Source organism: Myotis myotis, unplaced genomic scaffold (assembly GCF_014108235.1).
Source record: "Myotis myotis isolate mMyoMyo1 unplaced genomic scaffold, mMyoMyo1.p scaffold_m19_p_2, whole genome shotgun sequence".
Lineage (NCBI taxonomy): Eukaryota > Metazoa > Chordata > Mammalia > Chiroptera > Vespertilionidae > Myotis > Myotis myotis.
The window spans coordinates 20141719-20165446 of NW_023416324.1; the positions used below are offsets into that span (position 1 = coordinate 20141719).

At 55.4% G+C, this 23728-nt stretch overlaps 1 protein-coding gene across 4 annotated transcripts in view; it reads left to right on the top strand.

Annotated features, from left to right (window-relative positions):
* The first annotated feature begins 4826 nt into the window (after nt 1–4826).
* Nucleotides 4827–23728, top strand: part of ZNF362 (zinc finger protein 362) — a 37567-nt gene continuing 18665 nt past the window's right edge. The window contains exons 1-4 of one of the 4 annotated variants that reach the window (XM_036349231.1): nt 4844–5176; nt 17735–17860; nt 22930–22993; nt 23131–23377. In XM_036349231.1, coding sequence (XP_036205124.1) covers nt 17823–17860; nt 22930–22993; nt 23131–23377 — 349 coding nt within the window. In that variant the 5' untranslated portion in view covers nt 4844–5176; nt 17735–17822. The other 3 variants (XM_036349232.1, XM_036349234.1, XM_036349233.1) reach the window with 3 other exon arrangements.

Sequence of the window (23728 nt, forward strand, 5' to 3'; positions counted from 1 at the left end):
CGGTGTTTTGCATGGCGAGTGTGGAACGACCGCGTTTGTTTATATTGAGTTTCGATATCTCCGATTTGTCGGGGCAATGTTTTGGTTCTTGACAAGGTCGCTTAGACACTTAAGAGCTTTCAGAGAAATTATGAACTGATACATGAATGAATAGAGTTAAGATTCGTACGGTTCTTTGCTGTGGTGGCTGAGAGCAGACATATGACCGCAAAGGGTTAAACCTGTCCAAACACGGTAGCCGCGCCCCACATCTGTCCACCTCTTTCCACCTCTGCTAGTGCCACCCTGGTCCAAGCCATCACCGTTGTTCACCCGGAAAATTTTGAACGCCTCCTATTGGCCTTCCTGCTTTGCCCCATTCCAATCCATTCTTTCCCCAGCAGCCACATGAACCTTTTGAAAAGAATTCTGACCACATCATTTGTCTACTTAATGCCCACCTCCCCACACTTCCTATTGCTCTTAAGCTAAAATCCTAATTCCTTGCCAGGGCCCACCTAGGACGCCCAGCCCTCAGTGTCATTTTGCAGTCCCCCCTCATTGCCCTCGAGCTCCTTTATCCTTTCTGGCCCTTTAATATGGCCAGTGCCTTCTTGCCTCAGAAGCGTCACACACTGTTCTTCCTGCCAGAAAGCTTTTTTTCTCTCGTCTCTTCCCTGATCTCAGCTTGAACATCCCTTCTTCTGGGCAGTTCTCCTTGATCTTCACTTACCCACACCCCTGACACCTCAAACCTGTCCTTTGTAGCTATGGAGACTAATTACAGCGCTCCTTGATTACTTGTTAAATTCTGTCTCCTGGAACAGACTGGGAGAGTTCACCAATGTCCACTTCGCTTGCCCTCCAGGGGAACACTGTACTTCCCAGCTTCCCTTGCAGTTGGGCAGGACCACGTGACTAATACTGGCCAATGGATAATGAGGAGAAGTGATGTGCATCCCTTTCCAGCTGAAGCAGTGTGAAACCTTCATACAATTCTTCAATGCTCTTCTCCTGCCCTGGTAACTAAGAAAGCCACATGTTCCATTGGGTGCAGCTTCAAGATGATAAGGACTTCTCAGCCTAGGTCTGTGGGTGACTAGAGCTGAGGGAACATGGCTACAGAACCTGGCTGGAGAACCTGGAGAACCTAACAAGAGAACATGGACAGAGAACCTGGCTGGAGATCCTAACCAGAACTTCGCTGGAGATCCAGACCAGAACTTGGCTGGAGATCCTGGCTAGAGATCCTGGCTAGGCTGCTGATTAACTGAACGCTGTCTCTGTGTCATTCCTTTTTCGCCGACTCCGTCCACACCTTTGGGGACCCCTGGACCTGCTGGGGTTGGACCCCAGCAAGGACCTAGGATGGGTATGTGGCACAAGTGTTATGTCATGGAGGTTTCAGAGTTCTTTGTTACTGCAGCACGGTCTGGTCTATCCTGACTATTTATGCTAACTAGTGCTCTATCAGAGCAGGGCCTGTGTCTTGTTCACTGCCTCTCCAGAGCCTGAGACCCTATCTGCAACACAGAAGTAGGTGCTTTGTAAATATTTGTTGAATGAGTGAAAAACCCCACCCAAAACAGAATATATATATATATATATATATATATATATATATATATATATGATCTCATACTAGTAGTTGCTTTCTCAAATAATTTACTGTAGTAATACTTATATGCACAACCGTGAGAATATAATCAGTGGCTAAATTGTAAAAGTTAAAGAAAAAGGAGGGAGTCCGTGGGTTGGAGCAGTCATGGAGGACTTCCTGGAAGAGAATAAGGAAGATTGAATATTTTGAGAGAATGAGAGTGGGTTTGCTGTCTATCCCATCACTTATTCATCCATTCAACAAATACTTATTCTAATGCACCATAAGAGTTTTGCCAGCAGTGAGGCCAGAGGAACAGGTGCTCTTTGGGAATCAGAGGAAAGTGCCTCTTCCCATGTGAGGATCTAGAATGGCTGCACAGAGGAGGCGATGTTTAAGCTGAGCCGTGATAAATAGGTGTTTGCCAGAGATGAGATGGGGAGAAAAGGACTAAGGATCCCCAGCAGAGGGAACAGCATGGACAGAGGCTTGCAGACACAGAGCTTCACAGTGTGGGGCAGCATCTAGTGTGACTGGATTTGGGGCAGGGGAGTCTGGGTGCCAATGGCAAAGAGATGAGCTCAGTGCTTCCATCTCTGGCTTCTTGCGTCTCAGCCCGCACTGACCATATTGAAGGCATCTTGGCTGGTCCGGGAAGACATTTTAGAGAGCGTCTAAGTTAAGATCTGAAGGATGGCTTGAAGGGACCAGGAGAGGTGTGATGAGAAGACAAGGGAGGGGATCCAGGCCGAGGGAACAGCATGCTCACAGGCCTTAGAGGGGAGATGGCGAGGCCTGAGAGGGCAGCTCACTTTGTCTGGTGAGAGCATAGCTTTCCAGGTGGCCAGACAGGAGGCTCTGGTGAGGCAGATGGGCCAGATCATGTTACTTGCCCCCCATAACCCCCCTATCAAGACCTCATCCCAGCAGTCAAAGCGTTCAGGATTCTGCCTCCCATCTTCCTTTCAACCCTAAACTCTGGTGCCTTTGCAGATGCTATTCTCAGTGCCGAGAATTACAATGAGGATGATAATAATAACATAATAATATTTGTTGGGCCTTTTACAATATGTGAGGTGCCATGCCAAGCATTATGTCATTGACTAACAATGACATCAGCAATGACATGGCTAGTACATTTTTCGGGGATTTATTTTTTCTTATTGGACTCTATTTTTTAGAACAGATTTAGATTTACAAAAATATTGAGAAAATATTAGAGAGTTCCCATATACCGCCTCCCCCGCCCCCCCCCCCCCCCAGTTTTTCCCACTGGTAATATCTTTTGTTAGTATATTTGTTATAATTATTTATTGATGGATGCTTTTGTTACATCATTAACCGAATTCCGCAGTTTATTAAGATTTCCTTAGTTTTTACCTGATGCCTTTCTTCTGTCCCAAGATCCTATCTAGGATACCCTATTGCAATTGTTATGTCTCTTTAGTCTCCTCTGGGCAGCGACAGTTTCTGAGATTTTCCTTGTCTTGATGGTCTTGGCCGTTTCAAGGAGTCCTAGTTAGATATTTGTAGGAGACCCGTGATTTGAGTTTGGTATTTTTCTCATGACAAGACTGGGGTCGTAGGTTATTGGGAGGAAGTCCACAGAGGTAAAGTGTCATTTTCATTGCATATCAAGCGCACATACTGTCAACAGGACTTGCGACTGCCGACGTTGGCCTTGATTGCCTGGCTGAGGTAGGAGTTGTTTAGCGTTTCCCCTGTGAATTTACTTTCCCCCTCCTTTTTCGTTAACCCTCACCTGAGGATACTTTTTCCATTGATTTTTTCCCCCAAGGAGTGGAAGGGAGGCGGAGAGGCTCATTGATTGGTTGCCTCCCCCACCAGGGCCTGGGATTGAGCCTGCAACTGAGGTATGTGCCCTGACTCTCTACCCACTGAGCCAAACGGCCAGGGCTCCCTTCCTTTTTCATACTGTACACTTTGGACGTTGCAGTGCACAGCTCACACGTAAGGAGTGGAGAGTTATGCTCCAGCTCCTGGACTGCCTACATAAGTTATTTGGAATCCTTCTGCATGAGAGAGTTGTCCCTTCTCTCCATTTTAAAATGTATCATCTCACTGAACTTCCCAACGTCGCTTGGACTGGGGCTTGAAAACAAAGGTCTATGTGTGTCCTGCCCTCCAGCTGCTCACAGCCTTATCTGCGCTGGACGGGGAAGTGCCCTGAGGGCAGGCACTTTGTCCAACTTGTTCAGAGCTGTTTCCAGCCAACAGGTAGAGGTGCTGATAGCAGGTATCAGCACTGCCCGCACCCTGGGAAATGCCTCCTGCAGGAGGGCAGGCAGCGGCAGGCGATTGTGTGTGTGCCCTCCCCCCGGGGACTGGGTGCTCCCTGAGGGCAGGGCCAGCCCCGATTCATCGTGGCCTAGAGGCTGGGTGGCAGTCAGGGACACAGGAGTCTGAGCTGGGTCCGGGAGCCGGGGATTGGCCACCTCAGGTAGAAGTGAAGTTTGGAAGCTGACACGGCCCGGGAGGCCGAATCCGGAGGACTTGGTGACTGATTGGCTGGGGAGGGTGAGGCGGGAGGAGGAGTCACACACAGATGGCTCTGAGGTCTGGAGCGGGGGACAGCCGGTGCCACCTCTGATAGCTTCTGCGAGGAGAGCCGCTGACAGCCTGGGGCGGCCCCACCCTTTGGGGGCTCGGGCCTAGATCCAGGGCGGGCCGGAGCCTAGCGAGGGAGGGGTGGCCTGGCCTGTCCAAACTCCCGACCCCCATCCCCATGTTCTCGTCTAAAAAAATAATCTCAGCCTGGATTTTGAGCGCGATCGTTGGTTCCCAGGTGTGGGGGCCCATTCTGAGGGTCCCCTCCTGCCTGCGTCTGCGAAGGAGACCCCCAGGGGCAGCCTTGCCGCCGCGCGGGGTCGCCGTGATCCGGGCCATGGCTCGCCAGGCCCAGGTCCCCATCGCCGGGGAGGGGGCGGCCAGGCGGCGGCCCAGCCAGGGCGGGACAATGGCCGCGGCCGCCGGGGCCCCGGGAGCCCCCGCGCTGGGGAAGGGGCTGGCCTAGGGCCGGGCGCCGGTGCCCTCCCCGCGCGGCTCGGGAGGGCGGAGGGGGGCGAGGAGTTCCTTTGTGGCTCTGCCTCCGGCGCGGCGCGGACGGTGGGAGCCGCGCAACTTTGCGAGGCGGCGGCGGCGGCGAGAGCCAGACGAGGCCCCGGGGCCCGAGCGGGGCCCCCAGCGCGCGGCCCGCCCCCGCCCCCTGCCCGGCCCCCTCCCTTCGCGCGCCGTCGCCCGCGCCCGGCGCTGCCCACTCGCGGGAGCCCCCGGGGCCGGACGGGCTGCGCAGCCGGAGAGGCGGGGGCCCGACGCGGCCCCCCCGGAGCCGGGCGCCTGGCGCGGGGGCTCGCCGAGAACACGGGGGGCCGCGCGGCGCTGCAGACCCAGCCTCCCGCCGCCGCCGCCGCCGCCGCCTCGGCGTGCAGAACCCAGAAGTGAACAGCAGGCGACCCGGAAGGTTTGCGCGCGGCTCCGCACCGACCGGAGCCGGGAGCCGGAGCCCCAGCCCGGCCCTGCTCGGGCCGCCGGGCGCGGGGCTGCGGCCGCGTGCCGGAGCCGCCGCCGCACAGCCAGGTCCGTGCGGGCCCGGGGCGCGGGGGGAGCGGGCTCGGTGGCGGCGGGTGCCCGCCCGAGCGCCCGCCCGCGGGAAAGTTGCGCGGAGTTGCGGGCGGGGTGCGGGCCGCGGCGCGGGCGCTGTCAGCGCGGGCCGGGCGCTCCGAGGGCCCGGGGCCGCCTGCGCCTGCGGCGGGGCCCGGAGCGGCGGCGGCGCGCGGGTAGGAAGTGCCTCCGCGGCGTGTCTGTCTGCTCCGAGCGAGTGCGAGAGTGAGCGAGTGTGTGTGTGTGTGTGTGTGTTTTTCTTAAGCCGGGCTATTCAAACCTGCTGCAATTCTCCGGTAAACAATGATTCATGGGACTTAATGCAAATAAACGGGTAGCAAACGGCGCGGTTCGCGCACTTTGCAGCCGGCCGGGTGGAGCGGCCAGTGCCGGATTTCTCCCTTTTTTTGCAGATCTGCAGAATATGGCGTCCCTGTCCTGTTTTAAAAATAAGCCAGGCTGCCATTTTTGTTTTTCTTTTGTCTGAAAATTTTAATAAAACTGTCTGAGAATGTGGGAGAGGCGGCTGGAAGCAGAGGGGGCACCCGAAGGGTTGGCTTTTTTCCCCTTTTCTTTGGCGAGAGCCGCGAGCCTTTCGGGGAGGTGAGACACAATGCAATTGCACTTTAAAGAAAAAAAAGGAAGCCGCTGGGCGATTTGGGGGGTAGGGCTGGGAATTTAAAGTTAACTCGGAAAGTTTTCTTTTCTTTCTTTCTTCTTTTTTTTTTTTAAAGCTCTCTCTCCCTCTCTCTCTTTCTCTCTCTATCTCACTCTTTTTTTTTGAAGGCGGTGAAATGCCGCGAAAGGATCTCGGGGTCCATTTCTCCCCCCAGACAGTCGCCTTTGCAGGAATTTTTGGGAAAAGTTAACTGTTGGTTTCCTCAGAGCTGCGGGAGGCCTGTGGGGGGTTGGGGATGGGGACTTGGGGGGACCAGGAAACGTCTTTTGGAAGAGCCTGTATAAAATGTAAGGAACTATGGTCTCAGGTTGGAGGGAGAGGGCCGGCAGTCAGGGCTCGGAGTGGGCCCAGGGTTTCCGCGTGAGACTCCAGGCAGGAGGAAATGAACCTGCTCTCCAGCACCCTGCCCTCCAGCCGTGAGTGTGGGGAGTGGGCCTGTCTCCCTGGGTGGCCGGGGCCTCCCTGTAGTCCGGAATCCTGCCCTGGGTGCCAGGGAGGCTCCCAGAGCCCTCTGGCAAGTGCGCTTGGTTGGCAGTTGGCGAGCCCCTTCCCCACCCTGGTAGGCCTCCTGCTGCAGGAGGTGGCATCTGGTGGTGAATGCCCCCAGGGGTGGGCTCTTGGCTGGGTACTGCCGGAAGCTCCCCTGGGTCCTGTCTGTGAGGTTGTCTGGTGTTGGGGGGCCTCTGCTGGTTTGCTAGTGGGGGTCATCTGAGCCTCTTGCCTGTGGTGGCTCCTACCCTTTTCTGCCACCCCTGCTAGCACCCTGAAGGCTCCTGTGTTGGGGGCAGTGTAGTTCCTGAAGTCTCTCTCTAGATCAGGGCCTGCTGGCTCTGCACCCTGCAGAGGGGTTCGGGAGGCCAGGCCTGGGGTGGCTGGCGCTGTCCAAGGCACCTGGGCTCATGGGGCCTGGTCTTTCCTCTGTTGGGAAAGTATGTGTCCCGGGAGGACCCCGAGCCCTTCTGGCCCCTGCCCTGGTGTCTCTTGGAGGAGTGACACCTCGAGTCTTATTTCTGGTCTGTCCAGCTCCACGGGGCCACTGTGAGCTCCCCGAGGGCAGTCGGGTTCAAGGTGGGGTTTCAGAGTTTAGGGCTGTACAACTTGCATGTCTGGGCCATAGGTACCAAGCCAGGCATTTTTCAGATGAAGAAACAAGTCCAGAGAAGGGGGAGTGACTTGGCCAAAGTCACATTGCCAGTTGGGATGCTAAGTCAGGGACCCAGATGTTCAGGCTCCCGCTTCTGGGCTCTCTCCACTGTTCTCTGGCCCTGACCCCTGAGAGGGTCATTTTGGAAAGAACTAAACTAGAATGCGACAGCACATCGCCCTGCCCGTAATAGCCCTTCCCCATAGTAACCCTTCAGGAGTGAACGGAACTTTACAGTTTGCACAGTGTAGTGCATGGTCCTTATCACATCAGGCCTCGCAGGAACTCTGTTGGGGTGAAATTGTCAAGGACACTTAACCCCATCTGAAAATTTAGGAAACAGGCTTGCAGAAGTTGAGCAGTGGCAGAGGACGGCTTAATCCAAAGCGTCCCGGCTCCTCGTCTGGGGGCCTTTTCCTAGGTGGACTTTGGTGCTCGTAGACAGAACTCTTTCCCACCTTCTAGATTTTGATCACTCAACTTCTGCTGACCCAGCGACTGTAAAAATCTAGAGGCCCACCCCCTACAACAGTCAGAGCTGAAAAGGCCCTGAGAAGTCATCTGGGCTCAGAGGCGGGAAGCCACTGGGTTGAAGTCACCCAGCGATTCAGGGCCCAGCTAGGACCCGAGCCCTGGTGTCTCATTTTCCTTCCTCTGTGAGGCACGCAGAGGGAGAGGGAGCCACTCTCCCCACCGCGGGCTCCACTGGGCTCAGGAGAGCTGTGATCGCTGGTTGTGCAGGCGCACTGCAGTGGCCAACACTTAGAGACATGGTCTGTCCCAGGGGCTGAGGAATAGGCTCCCCGAGTTCTTGGGGAAACGGAGGCGAATGGCCCCGGGCGGAGAGGAAGCGGGTGTGTGGGTGAGGTATGACTGGGTCTGAAGCTAGCCGGCCTCCAGGCACTTCTCTGCCCTGCTTCTCTGTAAAGTAAGAGTTGTTCCTTCATTCATTCATCGCCCATCCGTTGGCTTATTTGTTTATTGGTCTGCCAGATTCTTTATTCTTTCATTGATTCATTAGTTTACTGGACTAGTCATTTCATTAGTCCATTCATCTCTCTGTCCATCCAACCATCCAATCCCCGGCACACCTAGCCCAGGCTGGACAGTCCTCTAAAGCCAACAGGGAAAGGCTGTGAGACTGCGGGTGCGTATCGCACTAGCCAGGGCAGTATGCCTGGTGTCTACACGAGGCCCCAGGGAAGGTCTCCAGGAGAAGAGGCGGCTTAAAAATACCAAAGGAGTTCCACAGACTGTGGGTCTGGGTCCTGAGTCTGGGTCCTGGGACCAAGTCCCATCTGTGTATTGAATTTTACAGCTTGCACAGTGTGGTGCATGGTTTGTGCGACTTTGGGCACTTCCTTCCTCTCTCTGAGCCTCAGGTTTTTGAACTTTAAAGTGGGGCATCGGGGCATGAAACTCTGTGAAACTCTCATCGGTTGTTGGGAGTGATAACAAGAGTGTCCGGCATGTCTCCCAGCCCTGGCCAGGCCTGTGGTAGGAGCTCATTATTCACCGACTGAATTACAAGGATTGCTAATTACCAGCCTGGGCTCAACCTGGATTTTTAAAACTATCATGGTGTTTTCAGAAAGAGCCAAAAGGTGTGGGGACCCCGAAAGCCCTGCTCTGCCTTGTCATCCCACTGCTGAGGCGTTTCTAATGTTTCCTAGGCATTCAGATGAACAAAAAATCCAAAGTCCTACAAGGGACTGCCGGCCTACAAGGCCCTTCAGGTCTGGGCCTGCCCACCCCTCAACCTCAGCTCCCTGCACCCCCACCCGCCCCACCCCTACCTCTGGTCTCACCGTCTCCAGCTGCACTGGCTTCTTTCTGTACCTCAAATTTACCAAGCCTTTTGGCGGGGCCTTTGCACACCCCCCGCCTCTAAATGTTTACATGGCTGCCACCTTCTTGTTTCACAGGTTTCAACTCAAATGTCACCTCCTCAGAGGGGCTTCCCTGACCACCTGCTCTGTGATAGCTTCCCACTCTCACTCTCGGCCATGTCAGCCCTTTTTTATTTTTTCTTGTGGCTCTTACCAGTATCCGAAACGTTCTCATGTATTTGTTTATTTGCACTTCTTGTCTGTCTGCACCACTGGAACATGCTTAGACCGTGCAGGCGAGTGGGCAGCTGGTCCCAGCAGGTGTGACTGGGGCTGTCGTGGAGGTGAGGAAATGCTGGGAGCCCAGGTGTGGCGGCGGCCCTGGCAGCGCCCGGGAGATGAAGTGACACTGAAGTGACACGGAGCCCTGTCCTCTCCTCCCCTGGGAGGCTCCGGGCTGTTGTTAGGAAATAATGAGATGATGAAATCGCGCACGGGATCTAGGATCTAGGAATCCCAGTCCCTGCCAGTCTCAGAATCTCAGTATTGAGAAGCTTTCTGCCTCAGAAACTCTGACACTTGGAGTGTTCGCATGCTCTGCTCTGGGAATTAGAATCTTACAAAGGGACTCTGCCTTCCTTACTCTCCCTGTGCGTCAGGCCACGTTAGAAAAGGCTTTATAAACGTTAATGGATTTAATCCTCATTGTTATTACCCTCATTTTACAGGTGAGGAAATCGAGGCACAGGGAGATTAGGTAACTGGCCAGGGTCCACAGAGCTTGTCAAGGGCGTTGTGGGAGTTGAACCCTGCACTTTGGGCTCCTCCTGTGAGTCCCACACCTGTGGAGGACAAGCCCAGCTGCCCAGACCCTGCATGGAGCTGGAGTCCCCTCCCCACATCCTTGGCAAAAGGGCCCTGACTCTGCTAGAGTGACGGGGACCCCTTCCTCACCAGGCCCCCCAATTCTCCCCTTGTCAGACAGTTGTCAATGCTGGAAAGATTTCTTTACAAAGTGTGAAGTGATCTGAGCATGATGGGTTCCCAGTGCTTTCCCAGTGGTTTGTGAGCTTAGAAGCCTCTTTCTCCCCACTGGGTTGTGAGCTCCTTGAAGGCAGGCGGCTTTGGTGCGTGGTGTTGAATGAATGAATGAATTAATGAATGAATGGTGTGTACAAAGAAGGCTTCCATGTAGCTCTATAGCACCGTGCTAGGCACTTGTTCCAGGGTATTGGGCAGACTCAGTGCACTTAGGAAAGAAAAGTGAGCCCTAAGAAGGTCTGCATCAGTGATGTGTGTCCCCCATTCTCTGAGAACCATCTGAGACCTAAAGTCGCATACTCATTGGAGAGAGGTAGACCTCAGCGATTACCCAGCGGACCCTCGTTTTGCCTGTTGGGGAGACTACAGTGGGAAGGGAGAGGAGTGGGCCTTGTCCAAGGAAGTCACATCTTGAGATGCTTTGCCTGGTGGGCTTTCTGTGCCCCAGGTGCCAACAGGCGGCCACACTATGTGCCTGGGGTTCAAAGGCAGGGGCCGTCCTCTTTGGAGAAGCTCCCTGGGTAGCACTGGCCTCCTCACCTCCACAGTGGAGGTCACATCCCTAGTGCACAGGGCTGTCTGAGGGCCCAGCGCCTGGCACTTGGGTGGGATTGAGGAAGTGGGTGTGGTGGAAGGGTTAGGGGCTGTGGGGATGGCTTCCTAGCCCTGAGGCTGGGGTGGCTTTGGAGGCTGGGTAGGATTTGGGGAGGTGACCGAGTGGTGTTTTAGTGGATAAGGTGTGGGGGGAAGGCCCAGGCATTTGGCTCTGGAGCCCAAAGTGTCTTGCCTTGTCCCTGCCTCATTTGTGTGGCCACAGGATTTCCTTGTCATGTGGGTCCTTCTCTGAGCTAAAGCCAACAGGGACAGTCCTTGAGGGGACAGTTTAGCCATTTCAGATTCTGGGGTTCAGTAGCAGAAACCTGACTGGGGTGGGTACATCCCCCCAGATCCACTGAAAAGCACACATTCTTACATATTCACATTATCAGCTATCCACTGCCACCACTGACCCTACCCTCCTTTGCCAATTTGGGTGCCCCCTGCTGTTTCAGAAACACCACCAGAGATGCCCCGAACTGGGCCCACAGGAGCCAGAAGTTCAGGAGGCATGTCTGCTGGAGTGTGTATCTACCACGTGATACACACATCACATGGGAACACATGCATACGTTCCTACCACCTGCAGGATTACATACACGTGCAGACTCCTGAGTGCACCCTCCCGGGAAGTGACAAACAGCGGCATGGCTATCCCTTCTCATGTACTTTCACATGCATGATATATGCCAAGTTTATCACCCGCACTCAGGCATACTCATATACATGTGTGTTTTTATATGTAGCTATGTCTTGCATACCCACTCATTAACACCATGAGGATGTAGCCTCCCATTCTGGGCTGTGCACACGATCCCCATGCATTCACATGTGTGCCCACACCTCCCATTCGGGGCTGTGCACACGACCCCCATGCATTCACACGTGTGCCCACACCTCCCATTATGGGCTGTGCACACGATCCCCATGCATTCACGCGTGTGCCCACACCCTGCCTTGGATCTGCTTGCAGCGGTGGAGCAGGCCGCTTGCTTATATCCATCAGCAGTATTTCTTGAGCATTTACTATATACCAGGCCATGGGCTAGATGCTGGGGATAGAGGTGAGGAAAATTGACATCGTTCCTGTCCTGGTTGGAGAGACAGACATGCCAAAGAGCACACAAATGATGATGTGACTATAGATTGTGGCAGGTGCTGGGAAGGAACTACTGTTCTCTGGCGAGGGCCTCCCTGTAGCGTCATGCTTGTAAATTTCCTATAATGAGTGACGGTCATGGTACATGTAGGTGAGAGGTGCTTCTGGGAGGAAGTGACACCTGAACCGTGGCCAGAAGTTTTCCACAGAGGCCAAGGGAGCAGCCTGGCAAAGGCCCTGAGGTGGGAGATCAAGGAACCCAGAGAAGGTGGTGGCTCAGACAGTCCCTGGGCGAGGGTGAGAGATCTGGCCTGGCAGGGCCTGGGGTAGGTCTTCTCTGGCCTCTTTACCCCCCACACGTGTCCACCCCAGGCACTTCCCACCCTCTCTGACCAGCCCACCCCTCCCTTGGCTGCCTTGCCCTGCATTGAGGGCCCACTCTGGGGTCTGGAGATACAGCATGAGAACAGGTTCTGACCATCTGCCAGGGGTTCCCTGCCTACAACCCCTAGGAATTGTCTAGAAAGTTTCTGGGGGCCAGGTCACAGCTGGGGTTCAGCAACTGGCTGTCCTGCTTTGAGTTAATCCCAGACTTGGCTCCCACATCAGCAGAGCAGCCCCTGTGAGTCCAAGAGGCTCCAGGGCTGCACCCCCCCCCCCCCCCCCCCCCCGCTACTGCCACAGCTTGGTCAGATTTCCACGTGGGTCTTTGGGTTGGGAAAGGCTCGCTATCCTTAGAGAACCCAGCAACAGAACAGCAGTAGCCAATACGGGGCCCTTGCTGTGTACCAGGCACTCTTCTAAAGACTTTATACGTATTAACCCATTTCATCTTCACAGCAGCACTGTGGGGACACCGTTATCAACCCATTAGCATCCCCCCGCACCATCTTGTTCCAGAATCTGTACTGTTGACCTGTCAGTTGCCACACTGGCCCTCAGCGGGTCCAGGAACTCAGGCTGTGACTTAGTGGAATCTTTTATTAGATAAAAGAATGAAGGCCCCGAAAGGAAATGGACTTGCTGAAGGTCACACAGCCAGCCTATGGCGGAGGGCTCCAGTTCCCTTCCCTGCCTCCCATCTTTCACAGGGTCATTAGGGGGCTGAGTGAGAAATGCTTGTAAAGCACCTAATAGCACCTGACCTGGGAGACATGCTTAGTAACTGTTATTGTTGTTGTTTTGTTGCTGTCATTTGATGGTGGCCAGAGGAGTCCCCTGTGGGGATGGGAGATGGGGATCCCCAGGGGGATGGAAGCAGAGCAGGACGTGTTCACAGCCTGCAGCACATCTCTCAGCCCCGAGAGGAGCAGTCATGGCCCATTTCCTAAGTGAGGGCACTGCCCTGGGGGCTCTGGGTGTTGGCAGTGGATGAGAGGGGTCAGGGAGGGGTTCGCTTTCCAGCTCCCATCGCCCAGGGCATAGACAGCAGCCCCCCTGCTCCGGTCAGCCCCACCACCACAATGGAACACCCCCCCCCCCCCCCCCCCCCGCCCCGCAGGGCTGCGGAAACCCAGCCTGATTGGATCCAGGACCCTTGGGAGCCTGTTCCTCACAGGAAGTTCCCAGGAGCGAGCTTCTGAGGCCGACCTGGGTGGAGTGGGGCTCAGGGCTCAGGGCTGTAGGGAGTGGGGTACATGGAGGGCAGAGGGGTCATGGGGAGGAAACCTCTGAGCACATGGGGGTCTCAAGGTGCTGGGAAAATGGGGAAACTCAACTTAGACCATTTCCTGCTCGTCCGTCTCAGGCCATCCTTCCGGCCCCATAATGGCCTCTCCATTGAAAACCTTGACCATGGCCTTCTCCTGCTCAGGGACCTCCTGTGCCCCACGCCCAGCCTTTCATCCAAGCTCTTAGCCTGGAACTCTGGGCCTCCGTGACTGCCCTGGCCGCCTTCCCGCCTTCCCCTGTGAACTTCTGCACGGCCCCACAGCAGACCACATGTGTGCTGTGTGCCTCCCTGCCTCCGGGCCTTTGCACATGCAGTTTTTGCCTCCTGGCTTACCTTCCCTGGCATTTCTTGGCATCTCCCTTCCCCCCATCAGTAAGTCCCATCTTATGACATCTTCGTTCAGATGGGCTCCTCTTCCCAGGAATGCCCCACCCCCTGGCCCAACCATACCCGCAGCAGTAGCGTGTTTGAGAACCCTCTGCATCCTCAAAAGCTGCCCCTCTGCTCAGAGGCTCTCTCCACCCTCACTCTCCTGGCAAACTTCTCAGTCTTCCAGGCCCATGTGGACAGGCCCCTTCCTCTCACTGATTCTCTCAGTGAACATTTATTAGGCACCTACTGTGAACTGGGCACTTGAGCACCTACTGTGTGGCCAGCACTTGACTCTGGGCCTACAGTGGTGGCTCCATCCTTGTGGGTCAGGCCTGGAGGGAGTATTTAGAGATGTGGTACAGAGGCGGGGTGGGGAGAATGCAGGGGGCAGTGGGTGTGCGTAACAGGGTGGCCCGATTCCTGTTGGGAGAAGGTCAGAAAGTGACTTTTAAGGAGGAGCCTGGTAAGCTGTGGGGCCGAGTGAGGGTGTGGGGTTGTAACCAAGAGCCAGACCCAAGCTCCCCTGGGGGAGCTCCCAGCTCCGTGAGCAAACAAGTAACCAGGCAGTTCCAGGACAATGGGGTCAGGGCTTTGGACGGGGAAGCCCAGGCAGCTGTGGGAACTCAGGGGAGAGGGGCGGCGATCAGGAAGGTTTTCCCAGCAGTGACACCGAGCTGACTTAATGGTTGACGGGAACCTGGCATGGTTTCGGCTGGTGATGACCCCAGATGGAAGGGCACAGCCTGTGCAAAGGCCCAGTGGTGCAAGAGAGCAGCTAATTTTGGAGGAACCTGCAGGTAGTGAGGCTGGAGAGGGGGAGGTACCTGTTGGGATGTATGTGGCCAGCAGGGCCTCCCTAGCAAAGGCCCCTGGGTGCTATGCTGGGGAGTTTTGAGCTGTGCCCCAAAGTGATGGGACCAGCGGGGCAATTTAAGTAGGAGAGTGAGTGGCCGGGGCAGGCTTTCCTTTGTTTGGCCTGGTCCTCTCTAAAGCCCCAGAGAGGAGGGCCAGAATCCTCATGGGGCTGTGGGCGGCTTGGGGTATCTGCTTGGCCAAAGCTTGCTGAACCTTTATTTTTATTAAAAATACTCCTTAAATAAAAGTCACATAACCATCCTGTAGGGAAATCAGATTAGCCTGAACACCACTGCTGTTAGCATTTTTGTGTTTCCTTCCCTGTTTTCTCTCCGCACCTAGTTTTTTTGTTTTGTTTGTTTGTTTGTTTTTATGTATAGATTTTGTATCACAGGTATTTTCTGAATGACTGCAGCGTGGTTTTAATCCTTCTTTCTAACGGGGGAAATTAGGGGCTCTGGAGCCCAACTTTCTAGGTTCCTGTCAGACACGGACTGTTTGACGTTGGGCAAGTTACCTGATCTGTCTGTGCCTCAGTTCCTTTCCGGGTTGATATGAGTGTTAAATAAGTCATTACAGCGCCAGTAAACGCTGTCTGTTAATGACTGCAGACCCTGTCACTGTTTAACATGATGTACAGAGCCATCCCCTTCTTGTTTAAAATTTCGGATGTTCCAGGTTTTGCTGTTCTAAGAAACCACCGAAGCGAACAGCTTCGTGTCTAAAACTTTATCTGAATTTGGGGGATTTTCTAGGGATAGATGACCAGGAGTGGGATTGCTAGGCCAGGACGTCTGAAAGGTTTTAGAGCTTGTGACACACTATTGCCAGATGGCTTTAAAATGATCCCGTTTGCACCCCAGCAGCAGTGGGAGTGCCAGTGTCACCACAGGCTCGCCAGCATTGGGTATGACCATTTTCTCATATGTTTTTGCTAATTTAACACGTGAAGCTCATTTACTTTTCACTGCCAGGGAAGCAGAACCATTTTCTGTGGTTATTAGCTGTTAACACCCTTTTGGTCTGCTGGTCTTTATAGCATACAACCCCTTCTCAGATCAGTTAGGAAGACAGGGCTGAGCTACAGGAAATAGGAAACAGTCTAACACAGAGGACAACATCGTGCCAGGGTGAGTGGCAGGGACCCCGAGGAGGGAGAAGGGACTTTCCTCTACCCAGACCATGACACTTTCAGTTCCTGCACCAGACCATTCCTTCATTCAGACGTTTGTCAGGTACAGTGTGGGGCTGGGATCATAAATGGCTCAGCTGTGACTGTTCTAACAGAGAGCCTGCCCAGCAGCCGAGGTAGACGGGAAAACAGGCAGAAACCGCAGTGATGAGTGTCTGATGATGGAAATGCAGGGCAGAAAGGGAGCAGAGAGGAGAGGTACCCAGCACAGCCTGGGCGGTGGAGGGTCCCAGAAGGCTTTCAAGAGGAAATAGCCTATAATCTGGGGCCCGAGGAATAAGTTGTAGTTAACCAGTGAGCTGGGGAGGGCAGAGGGCTCCAGGGGGAGGAGGCAGCCTGCTGGGAGGTGAAGGAAGTGGGACACTGGGGAATGCTCAGGCCCGGCAGGGGCAGAGTGTAAGGCAGAACAGCCAGGGAGGCCGAAGAGGTCAGCAGGGGCTGGATATGTAAGGACGAAGGAATCCAGACCCTGTCTGCAGGGAAGTAGGGAGCCATGGGAGGTTCTGAGGGGATCGGATTTATATTTTACATTTTAGAAATATCAGAGTGACTACTGAGAATGGAATGTGGGCAGAGGTGGGGAAACCTTGAGGAAACGCTCGCAGTAGCTGAAGGGGGCCTGGACCACGGCAGGAAAGGGGGTGGGGGCACTCTTTCCCCACCTGGTGGAATCCTAACCAGTTTCAAAGTGCAGACTGACTCTTGCCTCTGTCAGGTGGCCTTCCTGACATTTGCTGTCCCCTACCCAGGTCATATGTACCTGGAGCGTTGGGGCTGCGCAGGTCCTGGCTTGTAACTGTCAACTGAGTGTCCACCTGGCTGACCTTGACCTCTCCCTGCTCCTCCATGCGCCAGACCCTCCATCTGTTCTCCCTCCCCCAACCTTCCTTTTCTTTTTCTTTCTTTCTCTCTTTCTTTCTTTCTTTCTGTTTTTTTTCTCTTTCATTTTTAAAAGAATAAATTTATTGTTTTCAATATAAAAGCAACCGAACAATATTACAGAGAATGTGGAAATCAGAGAAACAATGACACAAAGTCAGATGGTCTCCAGCCGCCTCCCCCCCGACACGCCCAGCCTCCCTCTGGGCGCGGCTCCTGCTGCTTGCTTTTTCTGACGCAGGTCTTTATTTTTGCCTCTTTGTAATCATAGTGTCCGGACAGTTTTGGGTCCTGTTCCCTCCCATTTGCTTTGTGGCCGTGGGGTCTGGTCAGTTCTCATTTTTTAATGTCTGTGGGATGGGCTGGGGATGGGGGTGGGACATAAGTTGCTTAACCGCATCCCCCTGCCCTGCAGTGGGCAAGGCTAGCCGCATTCTACCCTGGGCTGCCTGTCCTCTTTGTGTCTGTTTGTTTAGGCCTCAACCTACCTGGGCAGCAGGGCCTGGCACCTGGTGTACCCCTTCCGCAGTGCCCCACCCTAAGTTCCCCCTTGTGCAGGTTGCCAGGCAAGCCTCAGAGGCCTCCTTCCTAGGATAGGGTGATAGACAGACCTGGTTTTAAAACCAGACTGGGCTCTGTGACCTCAGAAAAGTTGCTTAACCTCTCTGGACCGCAGTTTCCTTACAATGGGTCTATTACAACAAGAAAATAATGGCTGTAAAATGCCCTGACACAGTTCCTGGCCTATTGTAAGTGCTCAAGAAACGGTAGTCGATATTATTATCCTTTTTCATGCTACAAAGAGTTTCTGAGACCACCGTGGGCTGGATGCGGGGATGGCAGAGGTGAATCAGCAGCAGCCCTCCCTGGCTCGAAGGGCTCGTAACCTGGTGGGGAAGTCGCCCAGGGAGGCAGGTACCACGCGAGGGTCTGACTGCCCCTGTGGTGCTGGGAGGCATGCTCACGCCATCACTTGCTAGCTCTGTGACTTTGGGCAAGTTGGTCAACTTCTCTGAGCTGCTGTTTCCTCTTTTGTTAACTGTACATTTCACAGGGTCACTGGGAAGATTCAGTGACATGATGCATATGACACAGCACAGTGCCTGGCACATAATAGGTGTGGAAATTATGGTAGCTGCCATTTTATCATTGTTATTGTTATTCTCATATACAAGGTGCTGTTGGGAACACAGAGGAAGTGACTGGCTGGGGGTTCAGGGAAAGCTCCGTAGAAGAGGGAACACTTGAGCTGGGTCTTGAAGGATGAGTAGAAGTTCACCAAGTGGGAAAGGACACTCTAGGTAAGCAGCCTGTGATTCCAGGTTGAAATCTGTCAATGAGGGATTTGTTCTTTGGGGGATTAAGCCCTGTGTTCATCCCAGCTCCCCTGAGCATCCCTCACTGCGTCCCTCTGGGTCTGCACCGAGGGTCGTATGCATGCGCCCACTTGAACAGCATCCTCCTATGACCCTGTGTCCTGGTGGCTGTGGGTTCCTGCTCATGGGAGTTACTGTTTCCCCCTCTGTCCATGTTTGGGGCTACAGGTCTGTGTCTGTCGTGTGTGTCTGACTTTGGTGCTGTCTGTCTGCATGTTCCTGTGGCCATGTGTGTCCATGTTGCTATCCAGGGAACCTGCCAGGCCACACTATGGGTGGCAGCCTGCACATACTTCCTTGGCCTCCAGCTCAACCAAACAGCCAGGCCTCCGTGCTCACTCTCCTGCCTGGCCCAGGTTTGACCCCTGCCTGTCACCTCCATTCCCAAGGGCCTCCTAAGGGGTGTTCTCTCCCTGCCTCCACTTCTGGCCTCTCCAATCCTGTCTACACTCAGCAGTCAGAGGGGTCTTTCTAAGCCACAGATTCCGTCCCATCACCCACTGCTTCAAGTCCAGACTCCAGGCCTAGGATTCAGGAATCGACCTTCTGGGTCTGGCCCCGGCCAATGGCTCCAGCCTCGTGTCCTGTCTCCCAGTCCACACCGGAATGCGTTAGCCCCTCACATGCTGTGGCCGTGTTGCTGCTCACCTCTGGGCCTTTGCTCAGGCTGCTCCTTCTGCCAGGAATGTTCCCCACTCCTGTGTCTGGCTAGCTCCCACTCATCCTTTAAGACCCAAAGCCAGCATCACTGCCCCTGGGAAGTCCTCCCTAATCCTTTCTTTCCATCCTGGGTCAGACCCCTGGCTCTGGGCTGCTCTTCCCTTACTCGGGGGGCAGAAGCGAGTGACTTGCCCAAGATCACACAGTTGGTGAGTTGAGCCAAGATTTGAACCTGGGTGCACTGGGCTCCAAGCAAAGCAGGCTGTCCCATGTCCAGGTGAGGTGAGTGTAGCTAGGACTTGTGGAAGGAAGTGAGAATGCTGAGGATGTGGCTGGCGATGGATCTGAACTGGGAAGAGAGGGGAAGTGTTGTAGATCAATGTATGTATGTGGCAGCTGGGGAGGCCCTCCTGGAGTTGGGAATGGCTAGAGGAGGTGTCCATTGAGGGAAAGACCAAGCCCGGCTTGGGCCTGCTGAGTCTGAGAGGCTGGGAGACAGCCAGAGGGATGTGTCAGGGAGGCAGCGGCAAGTTGGGTCTGGAGCTCTAGGAAGAGGCCAGGGCTGCAGGCGGAGACGTGGGGGTTGGATGGCATTTAAAGCCCTAGAGTAGGTGGGCCACCCAGGTACTGAGGTCAGTGGGAGAGAAGAATCACCTGCGCTACCCTAAGCCGCCCGGCGGGGGTGGGGGTTGCTGTGAAAGAGACTGAGATGAGGGAGCCGGGGTCACGCGCACCGATCTTCCCAAAGGACCCGGTGGCAGGGACGCCAGGTAGGACTGGAGGATGGCCTGTCAGCGTTGACTACGTTTCTCGGTGGCATGTAGGAGGTTTCTTAGGCAAAAGTTCTTTTTCTCAGGAACCTGGGCCACTTGTCTGCTGCCTCCACTCAGCTTGGGGCTCCCGGGGGGCCGCGCTCTTCTGTGCCTCAGGTTCCCCGGCACTGGCTCCCCGTTTGGCCCGTAAGGTGCATTCAGGATGAATGGATGTACTGATGGACGGACGGGTGGGTGGATGGGCAGCTGCCATCAGGATGCTGTTTTCAGAGGCAGCCCTGGAAGGTGTTTCATTCATCCACCCATCCAACTGTTTAGGGCAAAAACCCCCAAATGATAGCCCCACTGCAAGGATCAGTGCTATCTGTCCCAGGATGCAGTACAGAGTCCAGGCTTCTGTCTGGGGCTTGAAGCCCAGTCCACGTGTCCTTCCCCACCACCAGCGTGTCTCCTCTTCCTGTTCTGCCAGGGACACTCAGCCCCACCCAGTCTGCTCTGCCTCTGTCCCCTCTGCCCCCAGCGCTGTCCTCAGGCTTCTCCCTCTGACCCCTTAGGTTCATTGCCCCCCTGGCCCAGAACACTTCCTAATGCCTTCTTACCACCAGCATCCATCCCAACACCTTAGCGTGGCATTAAGGCCCTGCCAAACTGGCCTTTGGCTCTCAGCACCCTCCCCCAACTCTCCAACTCTCCTTTTGATGCCAGTGGGTACCTGCTCACTGTCCCAAACCTGCCTTGGACTGGCATACCTCTGCTCAAGCTGGTGCCTCTGCCAGGAATGCCCTCTGCCTTGTCCACCTGTCCTAAACACACATCTGTCCAGTCTCTCTCCTGCTTAAAGCCCTCCCTCAAAACAAGGTCTGAGGGGCTTAGCCCAGCCCTGGCCACCTTTCCCCCCTTGCCATGCAGGTCCCGGGGTTGCACAGGTGGACACCCCCTGCCCGGCCTGCTGGGGGACTCACATTAGATGCTCTGGGTGTACTCCTAGCGATGTGTCTGACATTCAGTAGAAACTTGCACGTGTTCCCCCCGCCCCACCTCAGCCAGCCTTCCCTGCATCTGACACACAGTAGGGATACACCAGGACCAAGGTCATCAACCGAATCATTCAATTATTTCAGACCAGCCAGAGAAGGATGCAGACATTAGGCAGAGGCTGTGCAGCTCAGATTAAAGATGCAGGGCAGAGCCTTCCCCTCTCTGGGCCTGCTTCCCGTCTAAGGTGAGGGGTGGTCCCTGTCTGGCCGGGGGCCTGGTAAATGGCCGAGAAGATGCTTTGTGGCACCTATGGGACCCTAAGCAAGCCACCCTCTTCCACATCCTTTCTGACCAGGGTTGGGCTTTGGAAAGCCTGAACTCGGCATTGGATTGACGAGGAGGAGAGGACAGCTTCCCCCAGAACTGCCTGAGGAACAGCTGGGTGCAATGGGCAGGGTCCTGGGCCAGGGGTGTTTCACCCCATTTTACAGACGAGGAAAACTGATGCGCAGAGAGCCGATGCCCACCATTGCAGCCCAGCGCTCGTTCCCGTTTCCCCATCCACGTGGCCTGGAGCAAAGTGCTTCCCTCCTAGTGCCCTGGCTTCTTCCTCTAGGAAATGGGGGTGGACCCTCTTCCCTGCTCCCCGGGGCTCTGATGAGAATGCCAGTGGGTACAGAAGAGCTTGGTAAACTGTCAGCAGCGCTAGATAGTTGTGTGGGTGTGTCTTTAAAATGATTCCGATGATCATGCCTTCATTTATTCATTCTGTCATGCAACTCACTTTATTAATAACCTCTGGGCCGGGACAGCTAAGGGACTGATGAGCTGGACCTCAGAGTCAGGCAGTTTAGAGTGGGAGTCTGAGCTCTCTGCTTACTTACTGTGTGACCTTGGCCAAGTCATCCCACCTTTTTGAACTTCAGTTTCCTCCGTGGTAAAATGTGGGGGATGAGAGCACCTGCTTTTCAGAGTCAGTGTGCCTGGCCCAGGGCAGCCTCCTTGCTGTTATTATTGTTTTGAGGTCTTTCTGAGAAAGAACCCCCAGGCACCTGGAGCATTCTGGGAGAACTCCAGGCAGGAAGTGCTGCTTGTATGGGGCTGCGAGGGATGGGTAGGGGGAAGGGTAGCTTGGCATCTGCAGGTGGTGGGAGCAGGAGAGCTGTTAGGCAGGGGCCGCCCTGGCCACCCCAGAGGACGGTTCTGATGCCCAGGCTGGCCAGGCTCACACCCAGACTGCCCGAGGCTGGAAGTGAGAGGCCAGGGTTTTGCATACAGGTATGGAGTTACTGGCATGTGGCTATTTGCTCAACTGAGACTGGGGTTTACAAAGCAAATTACAAGAGGAACCAACTTGTGCAAATCTGATTTCTAGTCTTGACTCTGACACCCTAGCCCTGTGGTCTTGAGCAGCTCCCTTCCCTTCTCTCCAGGCCTCAGTTTCCTCACCTGTAATTTGGGGTTATAATACCTTCTGTGCCTTCTTCTTACGTAAAGTCACAAGAGATAACTCACATACAACATCTTTCTTAAAGGGTTGAGATTAGATTTAACCTTTTTGAGGGTTTTCTCCTGAAACCCTCTGTCTGCAACTCCAGTAGGGGCTTCTCAGGCTTGTAAGGACCAGGAAAAGAGGTTGAAGACACTTCCTTTTGGCCTTGCCTATCAAAATAAGTTCATTTAAGCAATGAGATCAGTTAGGTATTTAGTTAGTAATTTCTGTTAAATAAGAGAAATGGGGTAGGAAGCAAGACAATGGAACCCCTCTGCCCAGCATGGTCCCTATACAGCACTTCTTACTCCAGGGCCACAAGAAGACTGTTAGCTTTGAAGGCCCATCCCGCATACTTCCCTGGTTGAAAGGCCTTCTGACCGCACAGGCCTGCCATGGGACTGGGAGGCCAGGGCCACCAGACAGATAGTCACTTCTGAAGAGCCCCAGGGTGCGAACCTCAGGCCCCCTCCGCCCCATCCTGTGCACTGACCTGACACCTTCTGGTAAAGGGCTGCCCACAGCCATGCTTGTATCTTAAAGGTCACTTTCCAGAGGTACAGTTTCTTGGGTCAAAGTCAATAACCATTTGGGTCCTTGTAAGTCGTCCCGCCAAGCTGCCTCTCAGAAAGACTTACCTGCTGACTCAGTTTGCCCTGTGCTGTGATGGGGGCGTCTGCATTAGAGGGGCCATGGGTCATAGGAGCAGGGATGAGGGACGGCCCGTTGCCTCTGCTGTGGCCATTGACACAGTCCCCAGGACTCCTGTTTGCCTTTGAAGGGGGGGTGGGGGGGACGGCTTATTGCAGAATCCACGGGTCCATGGGGTTGGCTCTGCCGGTTCCTTCTGGGGGTGGGGATTGGCCTGCAGTTTCAGGAGGGGCTGGCAGCACTGTGGTCTGGATGTGACCCTTGTGTCCACTGAGGGAGCCGCTGCATTCGACACTTGAGCCTGAGGTTGCGGTTCCCTGGCCCTGGTAGGAGGCCTGCCCCGCTGCGGGGTGAGGGTCCCACGCACTGGCTCCGACTTGAGTTCGGCCCAAGCTGGTGGGGAGGGCCCTCTTCCCGTAACAGTCGCTCTCTCCCCGCAGGATGGCCGAGCCTCGATTTAACAACCCCTACTTCTGGCCCCCTCCTCCCACCATGCCCAGCCAGGTAAGAGGAGCGCCCCCTGCGGCCACCCTCCCCTCTTACTGCTTTGGCTGTGGGGCGAGGGGCTGGCGGGTGGACTGTCGGCCAGGGACCGGGCCGGGCGCTGGCCAAGCCCCTTCAGTCCCTCTCCTGTCCCGCAGCTGGACAACCTGGTCCTGATTAACAAGATCAAGGAGCAGCTGATGGCGGAGAAGATCCGACCGCCTCACCTGCCGCCCACGTCGGCCTCGTCGCAGCAGCCGCTGCTCGTGCCGCCGGCGCCCGCCGAGAGCAGCCAGGCGGTCATGTCGCTGCCCAAGCTGCAGCAGGTGCCGGGGCTGCACCCGCAGTCCGTGCCGCAGCCCGACGTGGCGCTGCACGCGCGGCCGGCCACCAGCACGGTCACAGGTACCGCGAGGGCGGGGCCGGGGCCGGGGCCGGGGCGGAGACCTGCCGGGTGGGGGCGGGGCTAGGGCGGAGGCCTGCCGGGTGGGGGCGGGGCTAGGGCGGAGGCCTGCCGGGTGGGGGCGGGGCTATGGCCGGGGCCGGGGCGGAGACCTGCCTAGTGGGGGCGGGGCTAGAGGCGGAGACCTGCCTGGTGGGGACGGGGCTAGGGGCGGAGACCTGCCTGGTGGGGGCGGGGCTAGGGGCGTGGCGAGAGTGGCCCGGCCGGGTGAGAGCAGAATGGGTACAGCTACCAGATTTCCTCTGACCCTGCTGAGAGGACCTATCCCACTAAATCGACAGGGAAGAGGGCCC